The following is a 19,264-nucleotide window of genomic DNA, read 5'->3' as shown; positions in this document are numbered from 1 at the left end:
TGGGGTCATCGCCAGCCAAAGAAATGAGGACTGAACATCACTGAGGCTGTGCCTGAGGATCTGGTGCGGCGAATGGCATTCAGCAGTGCATGGCGACGGTTTGGTCCCCAAGATGTGAAGTTTGTTTTTCATGGCCGACTGCCTGCCGTTCTGGGTCACTCAAACGCTGCCGTAGAGTGCAGGGTGAGCACCCACTTGCATTACAGCGCCTGTTTTGGGGCGCTACCCACCCGTGCTGCTGCTGCCACCGCCGCTAAGCATGCAAGATCAACGCTAGCTCTAGGACGCCTGCAGGAACCACCTCCGTGGTCTGTCGACCTCGAAACAGCATTCATCCTCTTCACAACAACAGTCCAACTACCAACAGGCGCCCCGAGGAACTATGCGGTGTCATGTTTCGCTCTGTTGTTGCGCGATGGCGGGCTGCCCAACAGCTTCTGCCGCTCGTCTCTTCCCCCGCTAGAGGCAGAAGTGCAGCACTCCCATTCGACCTAATCCGCCACTTCACGGGCAAGGTCCAGCTCCGTGACTACCAGGAAGAATGTATTCAGGTCGTGCTGGCCTCCTTTCGGAATGGTAAAAAGCGCCTGGGCATCTCCCTCGCCACCGGTGCCGGCAAAACAGTCGTCTTCACCCAGCTCATCGACCGTGTGCCGCCGCTCTCGCCAGATGCTACACAGACCCTCATTCTTGCCCATCGGCGGGAGCTTGTCGAGCAGGCGGCCCGGCACTGTACACGGGCATATCCCGAAAAGCGGGTAGAGGTTGAGATGGGCAACATCCATTCTACGGGCACTGCGGACATCACCGTTGCCAGCATCCAGAGCATCATGTCGGGCGATCGAGCAGCCAAGTTTGACCCCACCCGGTTCAAGCTGGTCCTTGTCGACGAGGCACACCACATTGTTGCGCCGGGTTACCTGCGCCTGCTAGAGCATTTTGGCCTCGACGTGAAGAGGGACGACTCGCCCAACCTGGTAGGGGTGTCTGCAACCTTTTCTAGGTTCGACGGGCTCAGGCTCGGCGCAGCCATTGACGAGATCGTCTACCACAAGGACTACGTCGACATGATCAACGACAAGTGGCTCTCGGATGTCGTCTTCACCACCGTGGAGTCCACTGCCGATCTCTCGCAGGTCAAGGCTGGGCCGAGCGGCGACTTCCAGTCGTCCGAGCTGTCGCGGGCCGTCAACTCGGATGAGATTAACGAGATTACTGTGCGCAGCTGGATGGCCAAGGCTGCTGGGCGCAAGTCAACTCTTGTGTTCTGCGTCGATCTCGCGCACGTGGCTGGACTTACAAGGGCGTTCCGGCAGTTTGGCTACGATGCTCGTTTCGTCACTGGTGACACGCCAAAGGTTGAGCGCGGCGAACGTCTCGAGGCGTTCAAGCGCGGCAAGTTTCCCGTGTTGATCAACTGTGGAGTCTTTACCGAGGGCACTGATATCCCCAACATCGACTGTGTCTTGCTGGCGCGGCCCACCAAGTCACGCAACTTGCTCATCCAGATGATTGGCCGAGGCATGCGCTTGCACGCGAACAAGACCAACTGCCATGTGATAGATATGGTATCCAGCCTGACCACAGGCATCGTGACAACCCCGACACTGTTTGGTCTAGACCCCGGCGAGCTGGTCAAAGAAGCTTCTGCAGAGGACATGAAGGACATCAAAGACAGAAAAGATGCCGAGAAGCGACGAGAGCAAGAGGCACTTCAGCCAGCTTCGGCACTGCAAAGACGTGGTCAGTTCAAGGGCAACATCACCTTCACAGAATACGACTCGGTCTTCGACCTGATCTCCGACACATCTGGGGAGAAGCACATCCGCGCCATCAGTCCAAACTCGTGGGTCCAAGTCGGACCTGACAAGTATGTTCTGGCCGGGACAAACGGCTACTTGCGCATCGAGCGTGAGGAGAACGCCAAGGACGGGCAACCCAAGCATGTTGCCTACGAGATCCGCTCCCTGCCCGCGTCGGCGCACTCGAAGAGCCCCTACGCCGCACCGCGGAAATTGCTCAACGCCGCCACTTTTGCCGACGTTGTTCACGGCGCGGACAAGTATGCCGCGGAGCACTACGCCCACACCGTGATCTCGATGAGGCAGGCCTGGCGTCGAAGTCCACCGACAGAGAGCCAGCTCAAGTTCTTGAACAAGTTCCGCGCCAAAGACGACCAGTTGGAGCCCGGGTCAATCACCAAGGGCAAAGCAGCGGACATGATCACCAAGCTCCGCCACGGGGCGAGGGGCCGGTTCGCAGCATACTCGGTCGAGCGGCGGAAGAAGGAACGGCAGGATCTGTCGAAGAGGCGGGACGCGATGATGGCCGAGGTCGCTGGTGTTGGGCCTCTTATCCGGCCCTCCGATCGGATCAGTCAGTGATCGTGGTGGGAGTCTTCCGTCTAATTAGGTGGTTGGGATCTTGTTTAATGTGTCCCTATTGCCAGCTGGTAGAAGATGTGCAACTTAGGTGGAAATGATCAAAGTCATGTATAATTATGTACATTAATGTAGAACGAGCACAGATAGAACTTCTCATGCCCTTGGGTAAAAACTGTATTTCAATGAAAGACATGTTTCCACGGCACCAGATCGGCTGTCCGTCATTCCAAATCTCGCCACAGAACCGGCGCTTGCGGCCCAGTCATGGGATGTATCACGGTCATCCAGACTCGCCAAACGTCACACCAAACACCCACAACATACATCTAATTAATCACATTCAAAACCAGCACCTGCAGAACACACACTCCCCGTCAACCCGCCCTCCAAAAAAATTGTGTAGCCCTGGGACGCCGCTACCTTACTCTTCGAGTCTCATACACACACAGAATAAACAAAATAAAGCGGGATCCACCGATAACGAGCTAACAAAAAAACAAAATTTTTGTCATGACAAGAAGGGGATTCGAACCCCTGCCACTTTCGTGACCAGAATAGGACCTCCTCTGTGAATGAGGAGACAAGGTTAAACATATTAAACTTGAGTCTGGCGCCTTAGACCGCTCGGCCATCTTGCCTAATGATGGTTTAGTGCGGGCTTATCAGCTGATATCTACACTAGTGACAGGACGTGAGGACGATCGAAGAAACAGATCTGGATAACCCGGTTCAGATTGATGTCCTTGTTGATAATGGAGTATAAACAATGGCCGAGAGGCTTTCGGCTGATTCACAATGAGTCTATGCTTCCGCGATTGGCAAAGACTGCCTCTCATGCTCACACTTTCCCGTTCACTACCCCGCCGTGTCATTGCGCACATATTGTGGTTCTCGTTTCATCTACACTGCTTTCCGAGATGCTGCGAGTACAAAGGTGAAATTATGTAGTTTGCAAATAAATACAATTCATACGTATTCTTGAAAGCAACTGCCAAACAACCACGCTCGCTTGCTTGATGGGAACCCAACTCTAGCTACTAATATCACAACAGTGGTCATCGTCGTAAATGGCATGTACCTGTCGTGACTCCGTCGTCGCTGCAAATGAGTGTGCTCCTTTTCCTGTCCTGTCTGTCCAAGTTGTTGTTTCTGTCGTTCATCCGTTTGCGCGCATCATGCGACGCTCGTATGTGCTGTTCGCACAAGGTTGTTGGGGGCACTATCGTGCCATGTACTCAAAGAAAAAAAATATATAGACCAGATCCTGGCCTATGCCATTGCTGTCATGCTGAAGACAGAAGGTGTAGATATTGCTCCAGTTGAGGGTTGCTGATTCGGAACTTCTTCGCGCCTGTCCTCTCCTTGTTGATATGCTCCTCACCTCGGCTGGGAGGCGGCTTCTAATGTGCGGCGCCTATGCCAATGAAATCGGTTTGCATGCCCTGTTGCGAAGGGACGAACATGGCGTCACTATCCCGGACGCGTCTCGATCTATCCAGGTCATCAAGCACTGTATCGCAAGCCCCTTCCAATTCAAGGTCACTCTGAAAATTCTCATCCTCGTCCTTCGACAGAACATCTGTGTGGTCAGCCTGCCGAGCATGCTGGACGTTCAGACTATCTTTGTCTGTTCGAGCCCCGGTTGATTCTAATGTTGAAGGTGGGGTGTCGTCGAGACTAGATGGCGTCTTACTTTGGTCCACATGCGCGGCGCCGCCCAATTTCTCGGGCGAATACTGACCATACAGTTCTGTCTTGGGGGTTGGTGAGTCCTCCCGAAGTGGCCCTTTGTTGGTGCCGGGAAAGCTTGCTTCCGCCTTCACATACGACCCTAGGGCCGCATACGCTGGCCTCACTTCCTCCTTCTGACTGTCACCGCCAGTCGTCGGAGCCAGCTCATTGCTTGGCTCGTCCGGAAGTGTGGTCTCGATCCCGTGAAGGTTTTGCTCGAGTGTCTTTGTGATCGTCTCCATGGTAGGTGTCTCCTGAGGCGTTTCAGCTTCGTCGTCCGTGTGCTCCCCATCCGAATGGGCGAACCTTGTGAAAGGCCGCCCAAGGAATGGAACATCAAGCATGCCGCTTTTACCCGGCAGGGGACGAGGCGGAGACCTTCCGCGTGGGGGATCGTAAGAGGCCTCGGAGAATGATGGGGAGGCTGGAGGGTCATAAGCATAGGGGTTGGCAGTCCATGTGTATGGACGCTCGACGGTCCTGATGCGTGGCCACTCGCTGTCATCATTATCCGCAACCTCATACTTGTGAATGTCGTCGTCTTCCTCAACCGAGATGGTCTGAATCTCCTCTGGGAACTGCCTGAGCAGCTCCGCAGCTTGAAGCCTGCATCTGGGGTTCTCGTGAAGGCAGGAATTCACAATGCTGCGGTACCATCTCGGCACGCCAATGTCGCTACCGATCCTCAGCGGGCGCCTGTGCGCTTCTGGCTCGTCTTCCATCGTAGCCAGAGCCCAAAGGACCATACCCAGTTGGAAAAGGTCCGACTTGACCCCAATGTACATCGAAATACGCTGGTTGCAATCAATCAACGGAGTCGCCTCTGGGGGCTCCCACCCGACAGGGCAACCTCGCCTGTTGATGTCAATGATTTTGGCGTTCTGCGCCTCATCAATGACGATGTTGGACAGAGTGAAGTCTCCTTGGACAAAGCCAGCTTCATGCACGTCGGAAAGTCCTTGCACAATCTGCCTGGCCCATCGCTCCCTCAGCTGCCAGTCGATGGTACCACCAGACTCTGCAGCATGATAGATGACATCCACTAAGGCCCCCTGCTCGGCATAGTCGATGAGCAGGCCCTTCACGTGATTGAAGTCATCGACAACCACGCCATAGAAGTTGATGACATCTGGCGAAGTCCGAAGAGCGCTGAGGGCATTGACCTCATAGAGAAACTCGTCAACGGTGTCCGGTCCAGGGATTTCCTTCTTGATCAGAACTCGTCCGTTGTGCAGCACCTTGTAGACGAAACCGGACATGTGCGAGTCAAAATCCAGTTCGCGCTCATGGATACGTCGGCACTGTAGGTGAAGTATGTTCTGCACAGTAGGATAGTGGATGATTTCCTGCAGTCCGTGGTCAATGTGATGTTCCTCAGCAAGAACGACTGAATACTAACATTGATGTCTTCCACTACGTGTACATGGAGCCTTCCATCCGTGGTCTGGAGCTTGAGGTTCGTGACTGTATCGTAGAACTGGATGTCTTGCAAGCTCTCTCGGATGGCCTCGTATATCCTGGAGCTTTTGTCGCGCTGGTACTTTGCAAGAGACAGATCCTTCTCAAGGGAGTCCTCAGGAGCATTGCGATAGTCGAGTGAAATGGTGACACGGCGCCAAGTATGGGCGTCTTCGTGATAAGTCACAAAGAACTTCTCACGCTTTGACTTGTCTCGGAAGTGCATGCTGAGGTTGAGAATCCACTTTGTCTCAAGCTCGTGCTTAAGACGATCGTCATAGACAGAGCTCGTCACAGAACGTGCATCAGCCGTAGAGGGTGCCGCAGACTGGTGCATGGGGTACTGCGCATCGTCATCCTGGTAGGAACCGTCATGATGGACCGGGCGGCTGTCGAGTGCAGAAGGCCAGCCATAATCACCCTCTACGGGACTTGGGGGAGCCGAGACTGCCTGGGAACGGGCAATGTCGGCCATCGTCAACGGCTGCACTGCGCCACCCATGAAGTCTGGGGCGCTCTGGTGATGCTGGCTCGGCGGTGGTGAGAGAGATCGGTGAGAGTGCTGTGGCCGGAGTCGCCTATCGACTGAGACGGCCCTGCGTTCCGCCTGCGTCGTCTCGGTCGGCTCCAGCCTGGCCCTATCCTCGGACACCTGTCTCTTGAATGTTTTGGCCCGAGGCAGCCCTGGGACAACCTTACGCGAGACTCTTCTGATCAGTGCAGCAGCAGCAGCCGGTGAGGTTGGCCGTGACGGGGGCGGGCTGACTGGGCCTGCACCTGCTGCGGTCGTCGAGCCCTGATCCTTGCCGAATACCTTGCGCCAGATGTTGGTGAGCTTGCCCCCATCGTGAGGTGGAGATCCGTGCTCGGGAGCATCCGAATGCGCAGCCATCTTGGCGATAGTCTGGCGACACCAGCGACGGAAGGATATGCGGCGCATATACCACGATCTATAAGGAAGCTATCGCGGCTGCTTGACGCGCAGGGCAGCCCGTCAGCACCAAGTTGTATCGGACGAGGGCTTGCAATGGCCTGGTGTGATCCTGTCGGGCCGCCTGAGAGTGGGATGCTTGGCGAGCGCAGAGAGCTGTGAAAGGTGCGCACAAAGGGGAGGAGCAATAAGTTTGAGAGAAGGAGGCTTGGAGATGTAGAAGTGGGAAGAAAGCCTGGCAGGAGAGAGAGGATGCTGACTGCAGGATGAGGCTGGGGTGGGCTTCATAAAGCAGGCATATCCCTCGGCGACGGCGACACGGCAGAGGGAGGGAGGATGCAGGAAGAAGGCGTGCAGCCGGGAGCGGTGATGAGATTATTGGGCGCCGTGAAAAGGCGCAGCCATGATGTGAGTGGTGCCTGTGGTCGTGAGCAGCATGAGACCAGGTCGAGAAGGGCAGGGGGTGAATTATGCTCGAGCCCGAGGCAGGCAGGGGCCCTGGATACAGTAGCGGCGTGACTGCCATCCCACGCGCGCAGAAAGAGGAAAGAGCAGGGGGGGTGGATGAGTCTTTTTGGGGCCGGCTCTTTCCCTTCCTGTCAGGCCTGCCTGCCTGCTCTCGATGCCTTCGAGACGAGGCCACTTGGCTTCGAGCTTGACTCAGACGCGGCACGTCGCTCCTCCGTCCTTATCCTTCTCGTCCCGCCGCCTCGTCTTCCGACACACAGCCCAACATCAGCACTTGCACGCCCCGAGCAGCGAGCAGCGAGCTCGCCATTCGACGCCCGCGGGATCCCAAAAGAGGCACTTGCAGCTGCGTAAAGAGCAACAGCCGTCATGAGATGGCCCACGGGCCACGCTGGCAAACAGGGGCCCCCCCTGCCGCCTTCGTCTTCCAGAATGGCGGATGCCCCTCGTGCGGTGAAGCAGCAACCTCGCCCACAGCAACGGGACAGCTCAAAAGACACCCAGGCCTTTCCTGTTCGTGGCTAGCTCAAAGAACCTACATGCCACGCTGGAGCTAGCAGGCCCCGGCCCTGCGGGCTCTCCCGGTCCCCTTGCCAAACTGTGCGGTGTCTCGTCGTCCTCAAGTTTGGAATCTGCTCGATTCCCGTGCTCCTCACAACTCTGAGCACCATTGCGACAATGTCGCAGCTCATGTACTGGGGCAATGCGCAGAAGAGTAGCCCCTCAGTGCCTCGACATGGCTCTGCCTGAAGTGGTGGTGCCAGCATCGGTTGTGTTCCATGGCACCACTTCGCAGTCATAACAGCCGAAGACGCCTGGAGTAGGTGACCGCAGTGAGCGGCAGGCGAGTGATTGGTGGTACGGCTCTGGGCCTCTGGCGAATAGACACCGACATCACACTGCCATTTGTGCCCAATGGCGCTTCACGCAGCGGCCGAAATCGCGGACCGCCGGGTCCTGAAGCGCTAAGCAATGCTGCGTGCTGATGAGCCACGGTCGTTGCGTCAGGCCGCACTGCTGCCAGACGCATGATGCGTTGTACACTCGTCCTGCAGCACCCATCCCTTGTCCTACCCACGCCCGTCCTAAAAGGCGGCCTGCCGAGACGTCAAGACCTTCACGTGCAGCTGGATTGGGCACCGTTGCGATGCAATGCGAGCATCAGGCACCATGACGGCGGGCTGCACTATGTCATTCCGCTTCCCCACGATTTCGGTTCTGCTGCAGGTTGTCATGTCTCGGATCTGTACAGGCATGCCACACACATCTCGAAGCAAGACCTTCTTTCCCTGACAATCTTCCAGTCCACACTTGTTTGCACGATTGCATCGGATGATTGCGGCACATGCGTTGTTGACCCAATACCATGCAGTCACCGCATTTTCAGCAGCACAATCCCAAGTGGACCGGCCTGCAACTAGATCGCCAAGTGGCTTTGGTGTCAAGATCACCATTGCGTATCGGCGCGCACGGCTCCGATTCGAAAAGACCATCAGATGTTTGAGTCGGCTCATGCGGCTTGAATGGGCCCCTGTTCTCAAAGTGCACGCCAGGCCGGCTTGATAAATTGTCAAGATGGCTCAGCGACTTATGCCAAAATGGCTGGGCCTGAAAGGTTCTGTGACGCACCCGAGACACTGCGGACAGGAATGAACATCCTTCACCGCGTATTGCGCGGATACCCCATCATCAGCCCCGTGGTGGACCGGTCTGGCGAGACAATGGCCATTATCACTCCAGAGCCACGTGCGGCGCCATTGTCACCACTAGCTCCGGATCGTGCTCCCCGGGTTACGGAGGCCCGGCGACCGCTAGTCGATCGGACCCACTCTCCCCTGGCGACCGTTGCCCGTTGCCAACCAGGTCCCCCCATGTTGGATGGGAATCTGGCGGTCTGGCCTCGAGAGTCCTTGTCTGTTATGTCACTGTTGCCGTGGCTCCTGATGGTCACAATGAACAGATTCTACCTTGGGCTGAGCAATTATGCTTGCTGTGGGATCTCGTCCCAAGCCAGGGGTCATGCCACTACTGTGCCAGAGTGCTTGATGAAAATGCAGGAGACGAGAAATATGTGTGTTAAGCGGGATCCACAGCACAACCCCAAGACAATATTCTAAAGAAAGCTCAGCGAGACGATCATACTATTGGTCGTCCCGACTCGCCGCGTGGAACATGGCGGCCACGGAGCAGCTGATCTGTCGCGCTTTATGTTACACGCCCGTGATGATTTGCTCACAGACATTTCAAACCACTAATGTCCCCGCGCATAGTGTTCCTCGCGGGCAGCTCCCGAACGCGGGACTTGTCCATGATCAGTGGATAGATGTGAATGGGCATTACGAGGAGCTCGTCCATGAGGTGCGGCTTGTGGCTGTAAGGCGCCACTCTCGTTGGTTCCGAGCTTTGGGCCGCTATACATTGGTGTGACAGCGCAGCGGAATATGAGTTCGGCGCTGACCACCCTGAAGCAGTCCTCGGACAGTGAGGCGAGCTCCTTGTGCACCAGTCATGTTTGCAGCTCTCGCCGTCTCTCGAATGACGCCCTGCTCTTTGGCTCAACTGCTTGAATGCCTCCCTCGAACAGCCTAGCTACGAGTCTCACTGGAGCCTAATATGCTCACTGTCGTCGAACGAGTCTGTCTGGGCACCGAAGTGGTCATCCGGACGCCACAGCCACAAACCTCGAATGGCTAGAATCATGAGCACTGCCGTCAACACGATCGATGGAGAGCGCGTGGTTTCTTCGACATGCAGCACGCAAGCCACCAGAGCACCCTACGTGCTTCCAACGAGCACGAGCGAGACGCAAAGCACGAGGCCAGGGATCCAGGCAAGTCCCATTTGCTCCATCGCCCCATAACGACTGCAGAGAGGCGGCAGCAGACTATGTCCCAGCTCATGCAGACCTGCGCCGACCCGTAGGTCTCCCATGCACTACGTGCCGCACCAAGCATGCATGATACTGTCTGAGCAAGGCAACCTTGACATATGCAAGGCGGGCCATGTATACATGATCGTTCAGGTAATGTTGCCTGCGGTGTCGGCGGTGTTCTTAGTGGCTCGCCAGCGGAGCGATATAGAGCAGACTGGTCGACAGTCGAGGAACGGTAAGGCGAGGATGTTTTTCACCCAGTGGACACACAGAAAGCCTCTCTCCCCCCTTGGCCACGATCTCGTCGCTTTCTTGACCCTGATGACCTTTTACGGGGGCCCTCTTGCGTGTGTGTGTGCGTGTGTGTATTGTGCCGGTGCTTTCCCTGTTTCATAAACGTACAGAAACAGGCAACGGCACAGAGCGTGTTGTCCGGATCTTTTTACAATTCTACGAACCGACAGACGGTCTCGGCTGCTATCCCCAAAGCCGGACTTGCTATGCTATCCTATCCGACCCCTTGAAAGAAACCAGCGGTCCATGTTCTTCTACCAAATCCATGTTTTTGACTAGCCACCGCCTGCCTATCACCCTGGCTGCCTATCTTTTCCCTCGAGAAGCTCAAGTAGCCAGGCCTAACGCCCCCCGTCAATGCTTGCTTCTGGCCCTTGTGAAGAGAGAGAGAGACCTGCTGGATCACTTGCTTTACCCGTCCCAGCACATCGATTGTGCGAATCTCGGCTTCGATACTACAAATCACAGATGCTTTTTTTCCGACTACTAGCGTAGTGTGTTGGAACAAAATTCGAGCTGGCGCTGATCCTTGCCTCCGTCTCTACCCGTCTATCAAATAACTTGATAACCCTGCTCGTATCTGGTCATTTCACCAAGACGAAGGCCTTGACGAGGAGAGTAGCTGCTGCAATTGTATAGTTGTGAAGCCTTTGTTACATTCCACAGTACATAGCCCTATTCATGCACCGCTCAATTGCAGTCCAGGTCGATCTATTTCGTCTCGTCGCGTTCTCGCGACGGACACATTTTTCATTGATACATTTGTGGTTATACATTGGGACAAACTGCCCCTGTCTGGTGCATATATCTCAATCTATGACGATAAGTCGAAGTGCTCGCGGCAACCCGACGCAGGCAAAGAATAAAACAGATAAGCGGAGATTGTCTGTGTATGGAGTGGACACCATCGCGGCCGTTGTCCATGTTTGCTCTCTTCTCCCCACCCTCAACCTGGTCTGGTCTGGTCTCGAATTGACTAAGCGCTTCTGTGCCATAGGAGAGCAGGTGCTTCGCAAGTGGAAGTCTGCTGAAGTGACGAGATTTGGAACGCCGGAAAGTGCTGCTGGTGCCGACCTGTATGGTCATTTGGCAACCTCAAATGCTGGTGTCGTGACGCTGCGCCCCTGCCTGTACTCCAAGAATGATAGTTTGTTACGAGCCTGCAATGCGTCGTTTGCCCGACGCTTTTATAACAAAAGGGAACACGTCTGAGTCCGTTTCTCTAGTCGTCGTCTTTCTCGCCATCGGATTTGGACCCATGCTCTTTCTTCCATTCGCAGATCTTACACTTGTTGGCTTGCTCCTTGTCCAGCTCGGGGAAGACAAGTTCAAAGACCTCGTGGTACCAGTTGGCAGGCCGGCCCTCAATGCCCTCCTTTATATTCTGTATGTGCCACCGTTAGCATCTCTCTTATGTGTCAATAGCATGGTTGGGATAATATTCACCTCTGGCAGCTCGAGCCAATCAGACATGCAGTCCTCGGGAAAGATGATCATCTTGCATCCGGCTCTCCTAGCAGCAACCGTCTTCTCCCGCAAACCGCCAATCCTGAGAACCTTGCCAGTGAGTGTCAACTCGCCAGTCATGGCGATCGTGGGGTTGACGGGGGTATCGAGTGCGAGCGACAGCAAAGAGGTAGCCATGGTGATACCAGCAGAGGGTCCGTCCTTTTGTACGGCCCCCTCGGGGACGTGTAGGTGGATCTTGGCCTTGTCGAAGTAGTGGTTGTCCTCGAAGTTTTTGGCCATGAAAGACTTGGCGAAGGAATACGCAATGCTGGATGACTCCTTCATGACAGTCTTCAGATTGCCAGTGATGTCAAGACCGGGACGGCTGCTGGGTCGCAGCGATGACTGCAAGATTGACTCAATGTACATGGCCGAACCACCAAGCTGAGTCCAAGCCAAGCCCATTGCGACACCAGGTGGTGTCACGTCGTACAGACGATCGGAAGTGAATACAGGGGGCCCCACATAATCCTTCAGGTTGTCCTTGTTGATGACAACCTCGAGGTCTTCAGGAACCTTGAGCGCAACACGGGGGTGGGAGGTCGTCTCCTTCTCAGTCGCCTCGGTTGCCGCGGTGTCCTTCTTGTCGCCCTCCTTAGCCTTCTCCTTCTCAGACTCGGCTAAAGCAGCTTTGCCTTCCTCAGTCAGAGCCTCAGACTCGGGCAACACGTCCTCGCCGAGGTCCTGAACAATCTTGAGTGCAGATTTTCGGTAGACCTTCTCAATCTGCTTTTTAAGATTGCGAACACCGGACTCGCGGCAGTACGACTTGATGAGTTCTTCAATGGCATCGTCGGACAACGTCACATTGGCATCCTTCAAACCGGCCAGCTCCTTGGCAGCGGGCGATAAGTAGCGATCGGCGATCGCCTTCTTCTCATCAGAGACGTATCCCGACAGCCGGATGACTTCCATACGATCCAGGAGGGGTCGCGGGATAGTGTCAGTCATGTTTGCTGTGCAGACGAATAGGACCTTGGACAAGTCGACTGGTACGTCCATGTAGTGGTCTAGGAACGAGCCGTTCTGCTCAGGGTCGAGAAGCTCGAGAAGAGCGGATGACGGGTCACCTTGGTAGCCGCGGCCAATCTTGTCCACTTCATCGATCAGGATGAGGGGATTCTCAGTCTGGCACTTCTTGAGCGCCTGAATGACTCGTCCGGGAAGAGCACCAACATAGGTTCTCCGATGACCCTTGATCTCAGCGACATCGGTGAGACCTCCGACACTGAATCTGTAGTACTCGCGGTTCAGTGCCCTGGCGATGGACTTTCCGATACTGGTCTTTCCGACACCGGGCGGCCCGACAAAGCACAGGATCTTGCCCTCTACCGTGCCGCGAAGCTTGCCCACGGCGATGAACTCAAGGATGCGATCCTTGACGTCCTTAAGTCCGTAATGGTCCTCGTCGAGGACCTTCATGGCGTTCTGAATACCGAAGTTCTCTGCGCTTCGCTGGCCCCAAGGGATCGTTGTCAGCCAGTCCAAGTAGTTTCTTGTGACATTGAACTCGGAAGCGGCCGGCTCAAGGTGAGCCAGTTTGTTGATCTCGTCATCAAACACCTTCCGCACTGCCTCGGGCATCGCGAGCTTGTCGGCCTTTTCCTTGAACTTCTCCACGAGCTTGTCCTTTCCATCGGACTCGATGCCAAGCTCGCGCCGGATGCCCTTCATTTGCTCCATGAGCCAGTACTCGCGCTGCCGCTTGGTGATCTTCTGCTCGACGTCTTTGGTGATTTTGGACTGAAGCTGCGCATTCATCAGCTCCTTCTTGAGGACAACCAAGGCCTTCTGCATACGATCCTCAACATCCAAACTCGAGAGAACTTCCTGTAACTCGGCAGGCTCGCCCGCCGAAACAGCGGCCGCAAAATCTGCGAGCTTGCCAGGTTCCGAGGTGACGTTGCCTGTGGACTGGCTCATCGAGAAGGTCGAGATCTGGTCGCGAAAGAGGCTGTTCATGGTGGCGACTTCCTTGAAGACATTGACAATTTCGTTTGTGACAGCGCGGATGATGCCGCTCTTGGGATCATAAGGCCCTTCGGTGAGGTTCTCAACGTTGACGAGACTGACGTTGTACTTGCGGAGGAACGATGTCGGCTCGTACTTTTCTGGGCTCGCGGGATCTCCCTTGGTAGCCACGGCACTCTCCTCGAAGCTGGCAACAACGTCGCCCTTCTTCTCCTGCGTCGCATCCTCCTCCGCCTTTTGCGGAATCGGCTCGGGTACAGGTGTCTCCTCTGCGGTCTTCTTTGCGTCTTGCGCCTGCCCGGGTGGTATCAGCTCGGACAGCTTGATCCTCCGGTGCGGATAGAGAATAGCGGTAAGGCTGTTCTGCTCGCCATGCACAGGGAAGGCGCTGGTGATTTGTGCAAAGACGCCGGTATCGTAGACATCGTCGACGTTGCGGATGACATCCTCGTCGGCGTTGTCATCCTTGAAGAGAAAGGCTCCCACATATGGCTGTCCGCGCTTGATCATCTCCATAATGGCAGCAGAGACTTGCGGGTCCTTGATCGTAATGGCCTTGTAGAAACCCGGGAACAGCGGCCGCTTCGCTATGGGGATCGCCATGACCTGGGGGTATACATCGGGAACGATGGGCTTCTGCAGAGACTTGTCGCCGGCCGGCTTGCGGCCCCTGCGACCGCCATCGCCAGGTGCGTCGTTGCCGGAGCCTGAAGAAGCGCCACCGGCCGCACTGCTTCCCTTGCCATCAGGGCTCTCGGGCTGCCCCTGGTTGCCAGACGAGTCTGATGTTGAGCTCTTGGCCTCGGCCGTACCCGCTTCGGCGGCTTCTCTCTTCTTCTCGAGGTTCGCCTTGATCTCCTCGTCCGACAGAGGCTGCACCTGGCCGTCAAAGAAGCCAGAATCCCGGTCTTTCTCCTTCGCCCTCAGGCCGGAAGTCGAGAAGCTCGCAGAAGAGGTGGGGCGCAGAGCGGTTGTCGGTTGTTGTACGGAGCACGCGACCAGAGCTTGTCTTTGTGGGCCGGGGCCCGTTCTCGAGTAGGCGCGGGCGAGAGACGTTGTCGAGGTGGGAAGGCGCGAGCCGGATCGCAAGGTGCCTGCGGCAGCAAGGCGGCGCGAGAGATGCTGTCGGCACAGCATGGCGGAGTCGTGCACCGCAGCAGGTGAGGGGATCACGTCACAGTGGGTGTCTGAAGCCCAGTCCAAGGTTGCTCGAGAGAGCTGTCGGGGTGGATAGCTCGATGGTCTGTCGGCAGAGGAGCGTGCGCCTTGTGCCGTGACGAAGGCGCTCTGACGGCGAACCAGAATCTCGTCGAAGTGCGGACAGGAAGCGGATGAAGGGTGGCGATGACCCGTAATGTAGTGGCCTCGCAAAGGTAGCTCCGCCGAGTGCGTCGATTGCTTGCTAATCGAGCTCGGGCGCCGGCAATTCTTATCGAGTCGTCTCGGGGCCAAAGTGGGTTTAGGTAGCAGCACACCACGACATCATGACCTTGCGCTCTTCCCGCTGCCGAGCCCCCCGGCTCCGGTGCGGTGCCCGCGGCGTGGGTGGGCCTCGCTCTAGCTACTGCATCAGCGTAAGTACCATGGTAGCACAAGAGAGAACCAGCTGCCAGAAGTGGGCGTGTTTGCGCCCTGACAGCTGGAGCCTCCAGAGCCTACTTGAGCGGAGCCGCACACGGCAGCCAGCTGTGCCGTTAGCTCATGTAAATCACTAACATCATCGAGGTCATGATGCATTCATCACTGATCAACCACAACAACGACCACTCTCACAGCGCAGTTCGCGTCAAGCTCGTCCGCAGCTTCACTTTACCTCGTACACGGCGAGACGGTCAGCATGTCCATATCAGAGAGACTACTAGATCAAGTTCTATTCGAGGTATCATCAAAACCAAGGCCAAAGAGCTTTGTCAAAAACGCTTGCTCACAAGCAAATGGGAATATTTGGCAGCGACGGCGCGCTCTGCGTAGTCGAGAAGAATCAGCGAACCCCAAAGTTGCGCTAAGCCCCAAGGTCCTCCTCGTTTTTCAGGCCAGTATATGCTGTGCCTTGGTTGGCTGTAGCCAAGCGGGCGCACAAGCTCAGTAGCACCACTGTTTCTGTGGCTGCATAGTGGTTGAGAGCGTCCAAGAGGATCTGCAAGTGCCTGCTGAAATTGTTCTCCCACTTTCCAATGATCTCGAACAAATTATCGATGCGCACTTGCTCGTCGTGCATTCGGCTACTGTTGACGGACGCATCTCCGTTTTGTGACGCATTCGGATCCTTCTGGGTCGAGCGGAAGCTCTCCCATGCCTCCTTCGTCATGTTGGGCGGCTTATAAGGACCGACCAAGTCCGGGTCTGACTTTGCCAGCTCGCGTGCCAACCAATTGGCGTACATAGCAAATGCCGTGCAAGTTTGCATGAGCTTCGAATGAATCTGTTGGGCATGCATTAGTAATGTACAGATCGATTCCTCGGAAATGCATGAGACTGTCCATGCTGGAAAGGAAGTGCTTACCCTGATCAGCTTCCCATTGGTGAGCATGCAGCCTTTCAAGCACGTGTCAAGGAAGTCGACGTGATCCTGCATCAACTCGTCCACTGTCCGGTCCGGTTTGCCTGATCCGTCGATCGAACCGTCCTTTGCTTTGAGCCGTGCCATCAAAGCCTGCCAATTTGGCTCCAGAACCTCGAGAGTGCAGAAATAGAGCAACTGCTGGACAAAGACAATCATCCGGGCTCTCAGCGTCCAAACCCTCCTCTTCCATGTCTCCACTCGTCTCTCGGAAGACTTGTGCACCCAAACTATGTCGTTATTGTGCTTGTGCCATGTTGCGGAAAGCTGCGACTCGAGGTATCTGAGGGACAAGAGATAACGAAAGATTGCTTGATACCGCCAGACAGTCTTGCGACTGATGACCAGGGACACGGGGAACGGAACAGTATAATTGAGCTGCAAGGACGTGAAGCCGATCGCGCTTTTGTCCTGCTCTATTGGCTGGTCTTTGAGTGGCTGGAGAGACTCGCCTTGTTCAATGCCCGTGATGCTGACGACTCGTTGCAGCATCTTGATCAGGCTGACCTCATTCATCTCGACGTACACGTCTTCTTTGAAGGGGTCCATAGACACCACAGTTCCTGGGTGACGCAGCACGATGTCGAGCAGCGATTGCAGCTTGACGAGGTTTTGCGACTTGGTAGGCTTGTGGAGCTCTGCCGTGCCGAGCTCCAGAAAATGGGTGAAGTAGTCGGACGGGTCGAGGAAGAAGTAATGCTTCAAAGAACGCAGGCGTGCTGGCAAGGAGTGTGTGGTTAGGAGAAGCTTCATCAACGACTCGTTTGCATACGCGTATGCATTGTTGACATTGTCCAAGAACCGAGGATCGTCAAATGATTGCGGAAGGTCCTGCGCGACCTTGCTAACGTCTACACCACCGCATTCACGGACAACGTTGAGGTATTTCCCAGCAAGGAGGACCTTGTCCTTGACGCTCAGTAGCTGAGGTGGTATGTCGTTCTCTCTGATGGTATACCTCCTTTCCCAATAGTCATCAGTGTAATCCTGCTCGAGCCTATCTCGGCGGATCGTCTTCTGCTCCTTGATCAGGAACTCGGCATGGGGATCAGTAATGCCCCCATGATGGAGCCATTCGTTCAGCATAGCCATATAAGGACGACTTGCGTCTCGCAACAAAGAAGTCAGGAGTGCTTTAGCTGATGGATCGCCTGACATGGTTTCCAGGCGTTTTGTGATTAGCCCGATTACAATTCCTCCGCGGCAGATCTTCTTCCCCGGAACGTTGCCTGGGTTGAGATCGCCACCTCTCCTGAGGTTTTCGAGGATGTTATCGATATCGTCGGGATCCGAGTCGTCGGATGATTCATCGTCAAGCAGCGCATTCCGCTTCAGGAACTCATGGGCGAGGGTATAGAGCTGAAACATCATCTGAGTTGTTGGCAGAGTGTGGACGTGCAACAGGTGAAGCGTAAAAGACTCGTTGGTGAGGAACTGGGTCTCGAGCTGGGCGACCATTACGAGATAATCCTGAAGGTGTCTCCGTATCGAGGCGCACAATGCATGGTTGACAGTGCCAAACTCTTCTCGGCTCTGCACGTCGATGAAAGTTTCGAGAGCCGAATAGTGTGATGCCATCTTGAGCATCGACTGCGTGAGGTCGAGGAGGCTGGGATCCAAGCCCGTTGCGACAGTGAATTGCGGTCCCGTGAGTCGATCTCGCTCCTCTTCAGGCTTGTAATGTGAGTAGCGAATGTACTGTCCCTCGTAGCCCATGAAGACAAACAGCAAGTCATCGATGATGGCAGCCTCCTGCTTCTCAAGTGAGAGTGTCCCGAGAGGCTCCGGTTGAAGTGTAGGCGGTGCGGTCTTCGCCAGTGGAGGTAAGGAAACACGCATCGCAAGGGGTGCTGTCGAATGTGGTTGAAGTGTCACTACAGGCTCCCAAGGTTCTGTCCGATAGTCAGCTCGAGCGCCCGTTTCTATTTGCTCAGACAGGATCAAACGCACCAGATGGTTCCTCGGGTTTTGGCTTGCGCGCCTCGGTTTCGCCCGCTCGCGGTCTCGTAGGCTCCCTCGACCTCCATCGTTCCCCGGGTGATGCGGCATTGTTGGCTCGCCGATCGGGACTCCTTGTGCGGCTGATGAGCTTGTCCCTAGTCGTCACTGTGACCCTTTCTGTCCTACGTTCTTCAGTGCTGCGGCTTGCTGGTCGCGGATTGCCAGAAGCTGATCTCTTGTGGGCTGGGTTCGTGTAAGGTTCCCTGGGTGACGGTACTCGTCGTTCACTCCTCGAAGTGGCTCTTTCGGCCGCTGAAGGGGGACGTTGCTGCTGCTGCTGCTGCTGAAATCGAGCCTGCGGCGGGTTCTCTACGCCAGCGGTGCCGTTGGTTCGTCTATCCGGGTGTAGTGACTGTCGGGAAGACATGCTTGCGACGAGCGAACATGGATACCTTGGTGGTCAGGAGCTGTCGCCAAACTTGGTGATGCTGTCGGCTTCACAGGCTGTTGGATATATTTTGCGAGCTCATGAATCGAACTCAGCGTGTCTCGGTTAGCTGGTGACGGCGCAGTGGCATTTTAGTGTTTGGGCCTCAAGGAATCCCAGCGCCGACATTTCACGATGTCAATTAAAGCTTCGCGTCAACGCGTCTCGAGCTGCGTCCCTGTTGTTTGGCCGCGGGGTTGTGCCGCCCAGGGCTGCAGCAACCCTGCTGGCTTAGCGTCCTTCAGGCAGCTTGGGCCCTGACCTCAGGAAGCTGGACTGCCCTCTGAGGGGCCTAGAGGGCTGCCAGCTCAGGCACGACAGAGCGGGTCATCGGTACATTCTCTGAGAGGATATCGACATTCAAGCCCCGCAGACCACAGCGCACTCTGAAGTACCTCGCGCCGACTCTCGAGTACCGCATGGTAGCTATCTTGCGTCAGCTCGCCTGGGCAGGCTTTCGTCAACCGGTGCAGCCTGCCTGTGCCGGAGCTCTCCAACAGCTCTCGGTGCAAGCGTTCCCACCACCACACCCCACCGCATCATCAACTCCATCCAGCAGCACTCGCGGACAAACAACTTCCAGCAGTCACAGTCCAGCTCCGACAACCACGCCTCTCCTCGTTTTGCAGACGTTCCGCTCGGGCTCGCCTTGTCTCGT

The 19,264-nt window shown here is 55.9% G+C and overlaps 5 protein-coding genes and 1 non-coding gene across 6 annotated transcripts; 2 read left to right on the top strand and 4 right to left on the bottom strand.

Annotated features, from left to right (window-relative positions):
* The first annotated feature begins 321 nt into the window (after positions 1-321).
* On the top strand, positions 322-2,615 carry B0I36DRAFT_322861 (P-loop containing nucleoside triphosphate hydrolase protein). Its single transcript, XM_046153894.1, has one exon. The coding sequence runs from the start codon at positions 393-395 to the stop codon at positions 2,382-2,384; it is 1,992 nt and encodes a 663-aa protein (XP_046012622.1). The 5' UTR covers positions 322-392; the 3' UTR covers positions 2,385-2,615.
* Positions 2,616-2,895: 280 nt separating this feature from the next.
* Positions 2,896-3,022, bottom strand: B0I36DRAFT_t82. The gene has a single exon. It is a non-coding gene; the product is annotated as a tRNA-Leu (tRNA).
* A 762-nt stretch (positions 3,023-3,784) lies between these two features.
* Positions 3,785-6,465, bottom strand: B0I36DRAFT_362732 (uncharacterized protein; the record flags this gene model as incomplete). The annotated part of the gene is made up of 2 exons (XM_046158702.1): positions 3,785-5,461; positions 5,515-6,465. The coding sequence occupies 2 exons, from the start codon at positions 6,463-6,465 to the stop codon at positions 3,785-3,787; spliced, it is 2,628 nt and encodes an 875-aa protein (XP_046012621.1).
* A 3,648-nt stretch (positions 6,466-10,113) lies between these two features.
* B0I36DRAFT_322855 (uncharacterized protein) lies at positions 10,114-10,640 on the top strand. The gene has a single exon (XM_046153893.1). It carries the CDS (start codon positions 10,404-10,406, stop codon positions 10,626-10,628), a length of 225 nt encoding a protein of 74 aa, XP_046012620.1. The 5' UTR covers positions 10,114-10,403; the 3' UTR covers positions 10,629-10,640.
* A 720-nt stretch (positions 10,641-11,360) lies between these two features.
* Positions 11,361-14,755, bottom strand: B0I36DRAFT_243201 (Lon protease C-terminal proteolytic domain-containing protein; the record flags this gene model as incomplete). Its single annotated transcript, XM_046149968.1, has 2 exons — positions 11,361-11,522; positions 11,585-14,755. 2 exons carry the CDS (start codon positions 14,753-14,755, stop codon positions 11,361-11,363), a joined length of 3,333 nt encoding a protein of 1,110 aa, XP_046012619.1.
* Positions 14,756-15,620: 865 nt separating this feature from the next.
* On the bottom strand, positions 15,621-18,546 carry B0I36DRAFT_242083 (spindle pole body component alp4; the record flags this gene model as incomplete). The annotated part of the gene is made up of 3 exons (XM_046149877.1): positions 15,621-16,040; positions 16,122-18,070; positions 18,129-18,546. 3 exons carry the CDS (start codon positions 18,544-18,546, stop codon positions 15,621-15,623), a joined length of 2,787 nt encoding a protein of 928 aa, XP_046012618.1.
* Positions 18,547-19,264: the final 718 nt, after the last annotated feature.

The sequence above is a fragment of the Microdochium trichocladiopsis genome (genome assembly GCF_020744255.1).
Source record: "Microdochium trichocladiopsis strain MPI-CAGE-CH-0230 chromosome Unknown B0I36scaffold_5, whole genome shotgun sequence".
NCBI classification, from domain to species: domain Eukaryota; kingdom Fungi; phylum Ascomycota; class Sordariomycetes; order Xylariales; family Microdochiaceae; genus Microdochium; species Microdochium trichocladiopsis.
The sequence above is the reverse complement of the archived record's forward strand: the minus strand, read 5'-3'. Positions and strand labels throughout refer to the sequence as shown.

What these genes read in the sequence shown, in the direction of transcription:
- B0I36DRAFT_322861 (XM_046153894.1), top strand. Translation starts at nt 393, where the DNA reads ATGTTTCGCTCTGTTGTTGCGCGATGGCGGGCTGCCCAACAGCTTCTG.
- B0I36DRAFT_322855 (XM_046153893.1), top strand. Translation starts at nt 10,404, where the DNA reads ATGTTTTTGACTAGCCACCGCCTGCCTATCACCCTGGCTGCCTATCTT.